A 12,427-nucleotide genomic window follows, 5' to 3' on the forward strand; every position below is an offset into this window, starting at 1 on the left:
CATGAAATATTCACTCAAAGACATTGCAAAGATAGATTGGGTGAAACAACTAATGATGGAATGGATACAAGGGAGTTCCAAATGTTCATTTGCAACCACCACGCCTTATCAGCATCTTTTCAAACCTTTGCAAAGAAAGAATTCCTCAAACCAATTACAACTTATTTGATTCATCTTTCATTCTATTGGAGAGGATGATAGAACCACAGCAGCTTATGATTGTGACACAAAATCAAACTCAGTGGAAGCAGTCAAAGATTGAGCAAGGGAGTGAAGAAGATATGATTAATGATATTTTTTGGTCAGACATGAAATGTCATCTTTTATACAACTTGTTTTCAATGTCATCAAATGTGAGAATTCTGATAATCCTAGTTTTGTCAGATATACACATGCATTAGTAGCATGCTTGGCCAAATGAAGGTCACACCATTCATGAGAGGAACCCAACCCATTGGTTGTATAATGAGGACATTAACCCATCATTGAAAGGTGGGAGGATTTAAACAACTCCCAACACATGGTTGCATGTGCTTTGAATCCAAATGGTATGTCAAAATGCTTGTAAATTATTCCCATTAGCAACCACACGGTGAGGAATGGACTCAGGAAGGTCTTCAAAACACTGCATACTCTAGAGGAAGATAAACTAATTAGAGTTGAGTGGATTAAGTTTACAAAACTAGAAAGCTAGAAGACTTTGGCAAGGATTGGGAGGTACACTTTAGCACGGGCCAAGATAGTTGATGGACATTCTATGGGCCTCCAAGGCCACCGCATACACTTGCCATTCATTTTCTGTCATAGTTTCTATTCCCTCTATTGCTATGAGGAACAAGCACACATAGTTTTATCCGCTCTCTAAATAAAAACTAATTTACATCTGCAAGAGAAGAAAAGCTTGTTGCAATGCAAAGTGCATTTCATCTAATTGATCACAAGGCACCTATTTATAGGCAAGGCCCAAAAATATGGTAGGATGTAGAGCTCGGGGATCTACAAAAAGTTGATGACAACCAATATGAACAAATGGGATTGGATAATAAAATTCCTTCCAGTTGTTCCAATGTCGAGGCATTTCCTAAATATGCAATTGAAAATTATGAGGACTCTAATTTTTTAGCTTCTTGCTCAAACAAAAACAGCTATGGATGTCTTTTTTGGCAATTTAGGTTTGTCATTTTGATGCTTGTCACTAGTAGACTCTAGTGTGAACTTTCAACTCATTGTATTCATTGATATTCAAATTAATACCTTTTGTAATTTTATTGTTTCAATGGTGAGTTATGAGCATGTCCCATCAAACTAAATTGTACAATATTGTACCTTTTGAGTTAGTATCAATGGTTTCCATGAAAACCTTTCCATTCAGTTTGCCACTTCCTGGGAGAATCATAGGGTTAGAATTGGGGGTATTTCCTTTGAGGTCAACACAGATGTCATAGCCAAGGCTACAAGTCTTCCCAATAAGGGGAGGAATTGGAAGAAGCAGAGCCGTGTTGCAAACAACAACAGCCGTGTTCAAGGAAGAAGAAAATCTGGTGAAGCTACATGGTGGATTTGACCATGAGGAGCTCCCTTCTCCTTGGAACTAGGTATGCTTAATGATCATGAAATTTTTCACTCTCAAAGGAAAATTTAAGGTCTATTATTTTTACCACTTCCCCTTACTAAACCAATTCCACCATAATGCTTTAAATTGCTTTCACTACATTTTGCTTAACTCACTTGATAATTCCACAGGGAAGCCCTCAAAGTTGCTAAAAACTCTAATAAGAATCATGTTCTGCTTCATCAAGGCCTCATCTTTAGGCTTTACTAGTTTCACATTGCCCTTTGTCCTTCCAAGCCCATTATGGTCATGGACACCCCTATGCACTCTGAATCCCCACATCCTGTGACCATTTTGGACTCTACTAGCAAAAGTAAAAAGAAACGCCTTAGAATTCCTTACAAAAACCCCCTACTCTACTCCGCCAAATTCAAGGCCGGCTACCCCTAAGGTGTCTAAAACCACTCCTACTACTTCTAGCCTTGTCATTGCTAGTCTATATGAGCTAAAACACCTTACTACTCCCTTGAGCTCTAATAAAAAATGCAAAACTATCCCCCCCCTCGGCCAACAAGGCTAAACTCCAAGCTTAGCCTTGCATTGAGGAAATCGACAATGAGGGAGATAAAAAGGGTGCAAGAAACACTAATTGTCGCAGGTCTGATAGACTAAAGAGCAAGTCCATGAAGAAAGGGAAGGAGGCCACGCATGCGTATGAGGATGATCCTAAGAAGGTGGAGGAGACGGAGGACGAGGAGGATGTGAACTACTCAGAGAAGACGGCCGATACCCACTCGAAGAGTACCTCGGAGCCCTTGGACCTAATGGAAGCTGCCCACTTGCCAAAGGATGAGCTCCTAGCTGAGAAGACCTGCCCTACCAAGGCGATGATACCTATGAAAAATGCAATGCTACTGCTGTGGACCTGGAGGCTTGGAAGGTGAAGGTGGTGGACTTGGAGAAAAAACAAGTGCATTTTTCCAGGTTTAGCTCCAAAGTCATGCATAGCTCAGCTACTGCTCTATGCCTGTTGTAGAAGGTGGTCTTGGGAAAAGATGCTGAAGATGAAGGCAATTACAAAGATCTTTTCAAATACCTTATTAAGATTGGGGCAAACTGTTTGCCTAACCACCTTGGGGCTGCTCTTTTTATTAGTTTTAGTTTACGTATTTTATACATGGATACTATTATGAACTCGTTTTACCATAAGGCTTAAATATGTTTTTGATAGTTTTTGGTTGGACTTTTGGATGCTATTAATGGCTTGTTAATGGATTGTTAATGCTGCCTTTGGGCTGTTTGTAAATAGAGAGAGCAACCTTCTTTTGCTGCTTTAGTTATCAAAAACATTATACTTTGCATAGATCTCTTTTATAAATTGAAGTTTAAAGCTTAATAGGGTTTTCTTTTAATTTATCCACTAGTTGAGCCACACAATGTTATGGAAATGTTCAAGTCCCAATAAAATGGAGTCAGATTGATGATGGAAAAGATCCCATTAACAAAAGTACCCTTAAAGTCAGTCGTGTTTAAGAGGTGATATTTCGAGATTTTGTGGACTTCGTCAAACTTCCAATCATATTCTAAACATCATCATTGACAAAGAGGTGTGTATGGTTAAGTTTATCCGCTTTTTTCCAGCATCACAATTTCTTTAATCTGTTCATTATCTCTTCTTTCCCATAAGTCACATATCAGTGAAGGTGAAGGATGAGCCACTCAAGATTAAATGCAGGTTTCTCGACATTTTTCAATTACTTTCTACAGAATACATAACCATTGCTTTGTAGCCTTACACTCACCTCTTCGTGTGAAGAACTTTCAGTTACCTAAATTTATTTTCCAGTAAAATACTTCAACACAACAAAGGTTATCTAGATTCTTGACACAATTCCTTAATAAACAGCATGAAACTCTTTCTCACAAATTATAAGAGAATCACTAAATATCTAGCCTTTTATCTAAGGACTATTGCAAAACTTTGTGCAAAACATACTGACATTGCTAAACCAACATGCTAACTATTAAGCATAGTGCCATCCAGTCAAACAAAAATAAAATTTGACAAAAGTAATAGTTTAATGAAAATTTGTTACCCTACATAATAACTTGATGCCAAAAATACACAGAAGAGATACCACCTTTTGCTCGATACGGTGTAAATCTTTCACAGAATTAAGTGGCTTCTTGTCACCATCCTCTCTACAATCTGAGCAAAAGAAATGATCCATCTTTTTAACTTGTTCTGCAGTTAGATTCATACATGGAGGATGGAACCTGCAAGTACACAGGCAAAGTCACAAAACAAATTTCAAGAAAGAAAAAATAAGAGCTTCCAGTAACTTAGCCAGCACAATTAGTAATGACAGACACTTAAACGGAGAATTTATTTTGAAAAACAAGAAATGCTAAACATATCAAAAATTTCTGCAGTAACTCATTTTGAGTATTTGAAATACACACGCACGTAGCTATTAGATGCAGTAAAACCCAGTATTGAACAGGATGATGCTATTAAGTTTGATGGACACACTCATAAAACTATCAGATGCAGTGAAACTCAGTGTGAACAAGATTGTACGACTTAGTTTGATGGGACACACTCATAACTATCGGATGGAGAGAAACCCAATGTTGAACAAGGTGATACAATTTAGTGTGATGATCTATTGGGTCTTAGAGAATCCTCCTACAAGAACTATACAAGCATTCATGGAAGAGATGCAGATCCAAAAGAAAACTGAACATGTTTTAGTCCAACAGTCAATAGTTACCCCAGGAAATTATTTAATCACTATATTTTCAATTTTGTTAAGGGTATTCATTTTACGCAAACCGATGGAGGCAAACGTAAGGTGAAGGGTATCTCCAGTGCTAATTATGAAAGCCCGGTGAACTAAAACCCATATTTCATGACAATATACTAAAAGTTTCAAACTTGCAACAAAAAATTTAATCATAAAAGTTGAATAAAGAATATTATATGGAAGGTTACCCCACTTCAACTTAAAGAATATTTAAAAGAACAAAAATTCAAAAAACACCAAATGCCCTCAGTACTAGGAGTCAAATTAAATGTTAGCAGATGAGGAGAGCCAATATTTCAATGGTGCAGCTATAATAGCTATAGTGAAAAACCTCCATTGCTATACTTAGAATAAATGACAAATAGATTCCATCTACATCTAGTTAAGGAGGTCTCCTTATTGCATATCAAATTAGTTTCAATTTCTGATATTGTATCAGAGGCCTCTGAAAATTTTGGATTGTGTAGGTTATATGTGAACAATATAGGCATCGGGAGTTGCAGAAGGTTCTTTAATCATGTCAGACAGTTTACTGAGCAACAGTTTCCTGCTGGTATTTGCATGTAGAGCTTTTGGTGTATGCGTAGTAGGCTGCATGGGTGTGCAATAGCAGAAGGATTTGTTACACTCGAGGAGTGGAGTGGGCTGCTAAGCAGACTTCCGTAGCAGCAAATGTGCTTTAAAAATAAATAAAAATCTACCAGCGCTGTGCTAGTTGGGGTGTGATGCACCAGCATTTCAGTGGCAACATGGCCATTAAAAAGGCATAAATAATGTCATGATCTTCATAAAACGCATAAAGAAGGTTTTATGTTCCTGAACATGAAGAGCGTTTGAAGACAGCAATAAATCTTTAGAAAAAGAGGATGTTCAAAGTCCCTTTGGTTTACATGTTTACTGTTAGACATTTTTTTAGCACACCAGAGTGAGTTTACTTGATGTGACTTCTTTATATTTGTATTTTGAAGTATAAAAGATATTAAGTCAAGGTTAATTTTATGATAAAAAAATGAATATCATTATTTTGTGGTGTATTTGTGGAGTTTAATTTACAAGCTTCAGATTTGTGTTAGGCTATTTATTGGCTTGGTTTTTTTATATTTTTTCTTTGAAAGTTGTTAATATTTAATTATGACTTTATATGAGCATCATATGGTGTCAGAAAAAATCAAATGGAACAAACTATGCAACCTGGAAAGCAGAGAAAATATTAATTTTATTAATGGAAAAATTATTGAACCTTGCAACACAAGAGAGACCGAATGATTCTGATTAACTTGTTAAATAGGAACCTAAGGATGTGAATATCCATGCAACTATTTTATGACAAACTGACGTTGGAACCAGGCCATATGTTCAAAGTCTTAAAAATAAAAATAAAATTTGGGAGTATTAATAGAAAATATATGAAAGGACAAGCAAAACAAGAATCATGGATCTCAAAAGATAATTGACTCATCTAAAAGGAGATAAAATGCATGATCACATTGTCAAATCAATGAGTGATATAACATAGTATATAGAGGCAGGCTACTAATAGATACACTCAACAAAATGGAGTGACTAGAAAAAAATAGAACTTTGGTTCAAATGGTTGGGTTTATGATTCACTCAATAGAACTTTGGTGGAAATGGCTGGGCGTATAATTCAATCAAAGAGTTTGCAATTATTTGTTTGGAAAATAGTAGTAACACACAAGCACATATTATAAAAAGATCTCCTACAATATGCCTAGATAATCACTTCTAAGGAAGTATGGAGTGCAAGGAAAGGTGATGTTAAATACTTTTAACATGTTTGAATGTGAAGCCTATGACCATGTAGCAAATGACGTCAGAATTAGGTAGTTCAATGGAAAAGATATCAAATGCATTTTTGTTGGGTGCAATGATAAAAAGAAAGGATATAGTTTATAAAATCCACTTGATATGCATGAGTTCATTAGCTGTGAAATTTAATGAATGGATTCAAGAAAACAATTCTTGTCCTCACCAAATTTCCATTGATGCTATAAAACACATTTGAGAGTCCAAGGGATAATCCTAGAGATGATGAAGAAAGTCCTCCAAAAAAATTGAAAAGCCTTGAAGAAACTTATCTTAATTATGGATTAATGACCAATGTTCTGAAGTCCAATAATCCTCAAACATATGAGGAATCTCAAGGACACCCATAATAGAAAGATGCAATCTAGGATGAGTACAACTCCTCAATTAAGAGCCAAACTTGGGAAATGATAGAGTTGCCTAAAGAAAAAAAAGTTGCTAGCAACAATTGAGTCTACAAGACTAATTTTCAGTCTGATGGGAGTATCGAAAAAACATAAGGGAAAGCTAGTAGCTAAGGGTCATTGAATTTGGTAAAACAAAATATTTCTAATTGCTAAAATCAATAGAATTGGAAGTCTTAGCAATTGTAGCGCACTATATCTGTAAAAGTTGTCAAATGGATATTAAATATATTTTTATTAATGGTGAGATTCTAAAGGAAATCTACATGAACAAGCAAAAACATTTATGAAAAGAATACAAAATCACATGGTGTGCAAGTTAAAAGATTATTTTATGGACTAAAGCAAGCTCCAATGGCAAGTATACAAAAATTGCTAAGTTACCGGTTTGGGTTCGGATTCAAGTACGGATTCGCGGGTTCAGCAATTTTTTTTTTCTTGGCTATGGGTACGGGTTCGTCCGTACATATATACATATATTAATTATAAATTTATATATATACACATATATTATATATATTTTCAATATATACAATCCATACAAAAATAATTTTTTATTGTTTTTTGACCCATGGGCCCCGTTTTTGGGAACCCACGGGCCTGGGTTCACCCGGGTCCTCCTGGATTCACCCGGGTCCTCCTGGGTTCGACCTGGGTTCCACCCGGGTCCTTCCCAGGTGGTCGAGTTCCCTGTGGCTCGTGCGTCGCAGGACCCACAGGGAACCCGGCCACCTGGGAAGGACCCAGGTCGAACCCGGGCCGGACCAGGACTGGGCACGAACCAAGACCCGAACCCAAGCCAAAACCACAAGAACCGGTAACTTAGAAAAATTCATGATTAACTTAAAATTTGAGGGTTTTGAAAATAGCGTTCATGATCCTAATTTATATGTATAAGATTCAAAGGTGGAGGAGTTATAATTATTACACTTATACGAATGACATACTATCACAAGAGAAAATGAGCAATATCATTCACATAAACTTAAAGAACATGTTTGAAATGATATATTTAGGTTTTTTTCATTACTTTCTTGATTTTTAGATATTGCCAAAATAAGATGGCATTTTTCTACCACAAACTAAGTATTCTAAAGACTTGTTGGTCAAATTCAAGATGGAGGACCCTACAAGTTTCACAACTCCAATATCCACAAGAACAAAATTGACCAGAAACATGGATGGTGGTGATGCTTATATATTTGACTCATAGAGAACCAAATATCTCTTATGCAATCAAAATTGTCAATAGACTTACGATTTCTCTCAAGGTTCCAAATAAAAAAGTTGCAAAGACGATATTGATGCATATTCATGGTACGTTGTATATGGGCACCAGCTATTCATCTTTTGAAATTTGGCATTTAGTGGATATTCTGATGTATAATGGACAGGTTATGTAGATGACAAGAAATACACTGCCGGATATGTTTTTTCATTTGATTCAAAGAAAAAAATTTTGGCAACAAGAAGCAGAAAACTATTGTGTTCTCCACCACAAGGGCAAAATATAGCTACTAATAAAGCAGCCAAAGAGATCAAATGGTTGGCATTTAATCTCTCTCAGTTACAGCAGCCTCTTACGGGGACTACTTTATTCTATTGTAACAATCAGAGAACCAGTCAGCTTGTTAAAAATCTAATGTTCATCATTATATCAGACAACTTATGCAACAATAGGTGCTTCAACTTGAATAATATAAGATTAAAGCTCAACTGACAGATATCTTCACTAAGATCTTAAATGAGGCCATGCTTATTTATCTTAGAGGTATTTTAGATTTCAGCGAGCTCATATCAACTTTTTAAGGCTGTCATTAAAGAGATCGTTGTGAATGTCAATCACCATGTACTTGGAAAGCCTCCGTTACTTTAATTGGAGCACGTGGACAATCTGCATCTGTATAAGAAAATACAATATTGTAAATCTAACCTAATTCCATTTTCTTATTCATCAATCACCCAACTTAACGGCATCCAAGAAAATCCGAAAAACTAGAGATTTCAACATAAAGGAAAACTTTAACAGACCCTAAAGGCAAAAAAGATAGCTTAAAAAAGTAATTTTGCACGATACTCGCACTCACAGGTTTAGTAACACTAATTTTACTTTAACTTCAAACAGTATCATCTATTTGCCTTAAATCAGTTGATGATTTAACTACATTTAATTGCATATTACTAGCAATTCTTAGTTTGAAGGATAATAAAAGGAAAATTTATATTTCTTTTCAATACAGATAGGTGAGGCAATATCAATACAGTAAAATAGCCTGTGTTTAGTAGTAACTGCCACAGTTAGAGACGACTCTACAATTCAGTCGGAGCAGTGAAGAATTTCAAAATTGCCCAAACCTTGACCTATGAGCATTGTATACCCAAGTTCTTATATCAAGACGGTAGCTATATATACTACCATTTAGATGTTGAACTTGTTCAAATGAATTCCCTTAAAAGCATATTTACTTGGAAAAGAGAAAATAGTTTGATTTATATGGTGAACATGAAATTTAAAAATATTTTATTACTACTGATGACCGTATAACAGCAAGGCATATTTTCTCTAAACTGAAATGTAAAATCGCTGAAAGTACACTTGTTTTTATCTTATTTGGAACAAGTTGACACAGACTGTGAAACGAGAATATTTATTGAAAGAAATACAGCTGGACTATAATTGACCTATTAAGCCATTATTACTAACTGCCTTCAGAATTTCAAGCATAAAAATAATAGCAAACTAAAGCAGCTATCGCAAAGCCAGACGCATACGATAAAGCTAATTGATAACTGCATGTGAGAGGATGGTATGTTAGGTGTCAGTTGTACAAAAGTTTCCACAGTTGTAGAATGATTAAAAACCTCCATACTGAAAACAGTCAGCAATGACTAACAGCTTATAAACTTCACTTCATGAACAAACGTACTTAAAATACATTTTATGTCAAAAGACTTAAAAATATGCTGTGTGAAATGCTTGAGAAACTTGACAGCTAAACAAGAGATTCTGCCATTAACACACTAATAGCGTGACGTTGTTTGGCTACTTGTGCTCCCCTGGAGGATTTTCGAAGTACACGTTATGCAGCATATTTACGAAAGTTCGCACCGTAACAGTGTCAGACGAACGTCGCAGCTACCAATGGTTTTCTAAGCATAGTGAACACGGTAAATGCACGCGAAAACTGTGTCCAGTACTAACGCCGAACATATGGAAACAGACACTTGACGCTTTAACTGGTCTTCGATATGGAGTTTTATCAAGAGGAATAAAAATTAGGCAACAAAATATCAGCATTTACAAAAAGAACTGACCAATCCTTGCATTCTTCGCACTGTGCCATCAAGACATCCGGGTTATATGGCAATTCGCATTTACAGTATCTGCACCAAAAGAATAGCCGCTCCGCATAAGATAATCACAAAGAAAGGACGAGGGTCAAGATCGAATTCAAGTAAAATATATATAGAGGAAACGTTAGCAACTCACACCGCCACCCTATCCGGCATAAACCCTCCGGTCGCAGCTTTGTATTCGAAGCGACAGAAATAATCTTGGGCGCCCACGCTATCAAGCTTGATGTAGCTTTTAAAGGTATGTACAGTACATTTGCCCTCAATTGTATCGGCGCTCTGCTCGTCGAAATGATCGGAGAGAAAAACCTCCTTGGAGCCGTGAAACTGCCTTCGCCCTCCGATCGATTCCTCCGGGCGATAATACCACCGCACGCGTACGATGGCATGCTTCCGGCTATCTGATTCGATCTTTTCCACCTTCGCAATATATGGCGGCTTCCCGGGTTCTGGCGCTCGCATAATCACACAGTCTCCGGCTTCAAAGCCAAGGTAAAACTAAATACATGAGATCTGGTGTTCAAAGCGAACGAGCAGAAGATGCAAATTATTTACATACCTTTGACGACGCTGTTGGTGCCCTTGATCGTGTACGAATCCAAAACTTTTCTACTTGGCTTGGACTTCTTCATCCCGGCGCCGGATCGACCACTAGACATCCCGCAGTGAAAAATAGAAGCTTTTAGGGTTCCAACTGCAAACTATATTCGTCTCCTGCCTATAACAGAAATACACATAACTACGTGTCCGTCTCCTCCATCGTTGAGAGCTGGGCTAGTCTACGAATATCTGTCTGCGACGTTTGTATTTAATTATTCTACGGGCCGCCCGGAACGAGGCGACCGACAGACTATTTCAACCGTAAACTACCGCTAGATCACCACTTCGAAACTCGCTGCGAAAAGAGACGCCAAGCATTTATCGTTCCTCTATTTTCATTTTCTTCTCTCGATCAAGCCCTAAACGGAATGAACAAGCCCTCCGCGGATCGATCCGTCGCCAATGAAAAGATGAGCAAAGGATTTTTTTCAGCGGCAGCAGACGGAGAAACACGGCACGTGAAGAAGGGTAAGGAAAACTGCGTTGCTAAAGTACGGCGATTAACGGAGATAGAGATAGAGGTGAACAGCGAACGAATGAATGGATGGCTGACTGGCACGATGACGAGAAGATTTCTGAGCGATTACGATAAAAGGTAAGAGAAGGCCGGACTTGCCCACATTTTCTATGTTATCGTTTTCAATCGCTAGTTTCCACTCCCCAACTCTAAAGTCAAATCTCTATTCGTTCTTAATCACTCGATCTGACATTGGTAAATCGCCTCAACCTTCACATTAAACCGCCTTTAATATATTTTTAAAGCCCTGATTCTCCACTATCGCACCGAATATTACGACCCACCATCCATCCTTTCGATAGACACGTGGCAATTTCTGATAATGAAAGTTACACTACACATGTTTGAGCCTCTGGGCATGTCAGGTGTACTTAGTGTGAATCCAGCTGTGTGAGTTTATTATGAAACACTAAGTACAAAATTAAAATGAATTTTATAAACGATAACACAATTCCCTTAAAAATGTAGGAGTAAAATTAAAATTTAGAATCTTAAAGATTGAATACTGTTAAAAAAATCGATGTTCAGTGGTCGTGTCCTACAGAGTTTTTTACGGGTAAAATCTGCAGCAGAAGTAAGTGTTTCCAGTCTAAAAAGTTAGCAGGATGTCAGTAACTAAAATATAGATTACCTGTATATGTTTAATGAATTAAAAAATGAAGCATTTATGAAAATATTTATGAAAATATAGATTTAGAATAAATGTTATTTAGGATATGAAATTTTTAGTTGATAATATAATTTTGATATTATTTCTGAAATTGATTATACAAGTTTTTTTCTTCATCAAAATTTTGGATAATAATCTATGATCCCTCATCAAGATGGAATAGTTAAAAAAGAGAAATGGTAGATCATAAAATATAATCTAAAAATTTGATTAAAAAATTTAAATAAACAAAGCTCAAAATGTTATCTAAAAAATTATTATAATGATTATAAAAATAATTGCTTTCCAAAATGTATTCAAAAGAAAAATTAAAATTATCAATTTTTTTCAGTTCAATGCTAGAAACTGAATATCCATCCTCTTAAATCAAATTAATTCACAGCGTACTATATTTTAAATTCTAATTTTAATTTAGGAAACCTGCAACTGTATATTTTTTACTGGAACATTGCTATTATTGGACATGTAAACGTAAACAGCTTTAAGACAACTTTACTTCCAACTATGAAAATTACAGCAAAAATCAAGAATTCTCCAATTTACACCACCACCTTTGGTGCCTGATTGTTCAACTAAGACAACGACAATGTCGAGGAGCACCAGCAAAAGCCTTTTCTCTGTGGACGATTCACTAGACTTAATACTCTTCACAACCAATTCTAAAAATATTTTCTTGTAAATGTTTACGATGGATCT

The 12,427-nt window shown here is 36.3% G+C and overlaps 1 protein-coding gene across 4 annotated transcripts in view; it reads right to left on the reverse strand.

The window, feature by feature from the left end:
• LOC131037811 (chromatin remodeling protein EBS) overlaps positions 1 to 12,427 on the reverse strand; it is an 80,333-nt gene that overhangs the window by 19,533 nt on the left and 48,373 nt on the right. For 2 of the 4 annotated variants that reach the window (XR_009104299.2, XM_057970010.2), the window contains exons 1-4: positions 10,504 to 11,253; positions 10,081 to 10,423; positions 9,906 to 9,974; positions 3,694 to 3,829 (exon numbers count right to left, since the gene is read on the reverse strand). Coding sequence is in view for 2 of the 4 variants with exons in the window: in XM_057970010.2 (XP_057825993.1) it covers positions 3,694 to 3,829; positions 9,906 to 9,974; positions 10,081 to 10,423; positions 10,504 to 10,603 (648 nt within the window). In the remaining 2 variants the exon portion in view is untranslated. Of the gene's footprint in view, positions 1 to 3,693; positions 3,830 to 9,905; positions 9,975 to 10,080; positions 10,424 to 10,503; positions 11,254 to 12,427 lie in introns of those variants that run through there. The other 2 variants (XR_009104300.2, XM_057970030.2) reach the window with 1 other exon arrangement.

Source organism: Cryptomeria japonica, chromosome 9 (genome assembly GCF_030272615.1).
Source record: "Cryptomeria japonica chromosome 9, Sugi_1.0, whole genome shotgun sequence".
NCBI classification, from domain to species: Eukaryota; Viridiplantae; Streptophyta; class Pinopsida; order Cupressales; family Cupressaceae; genus Cryptomeria; species Cryptomeria japonica.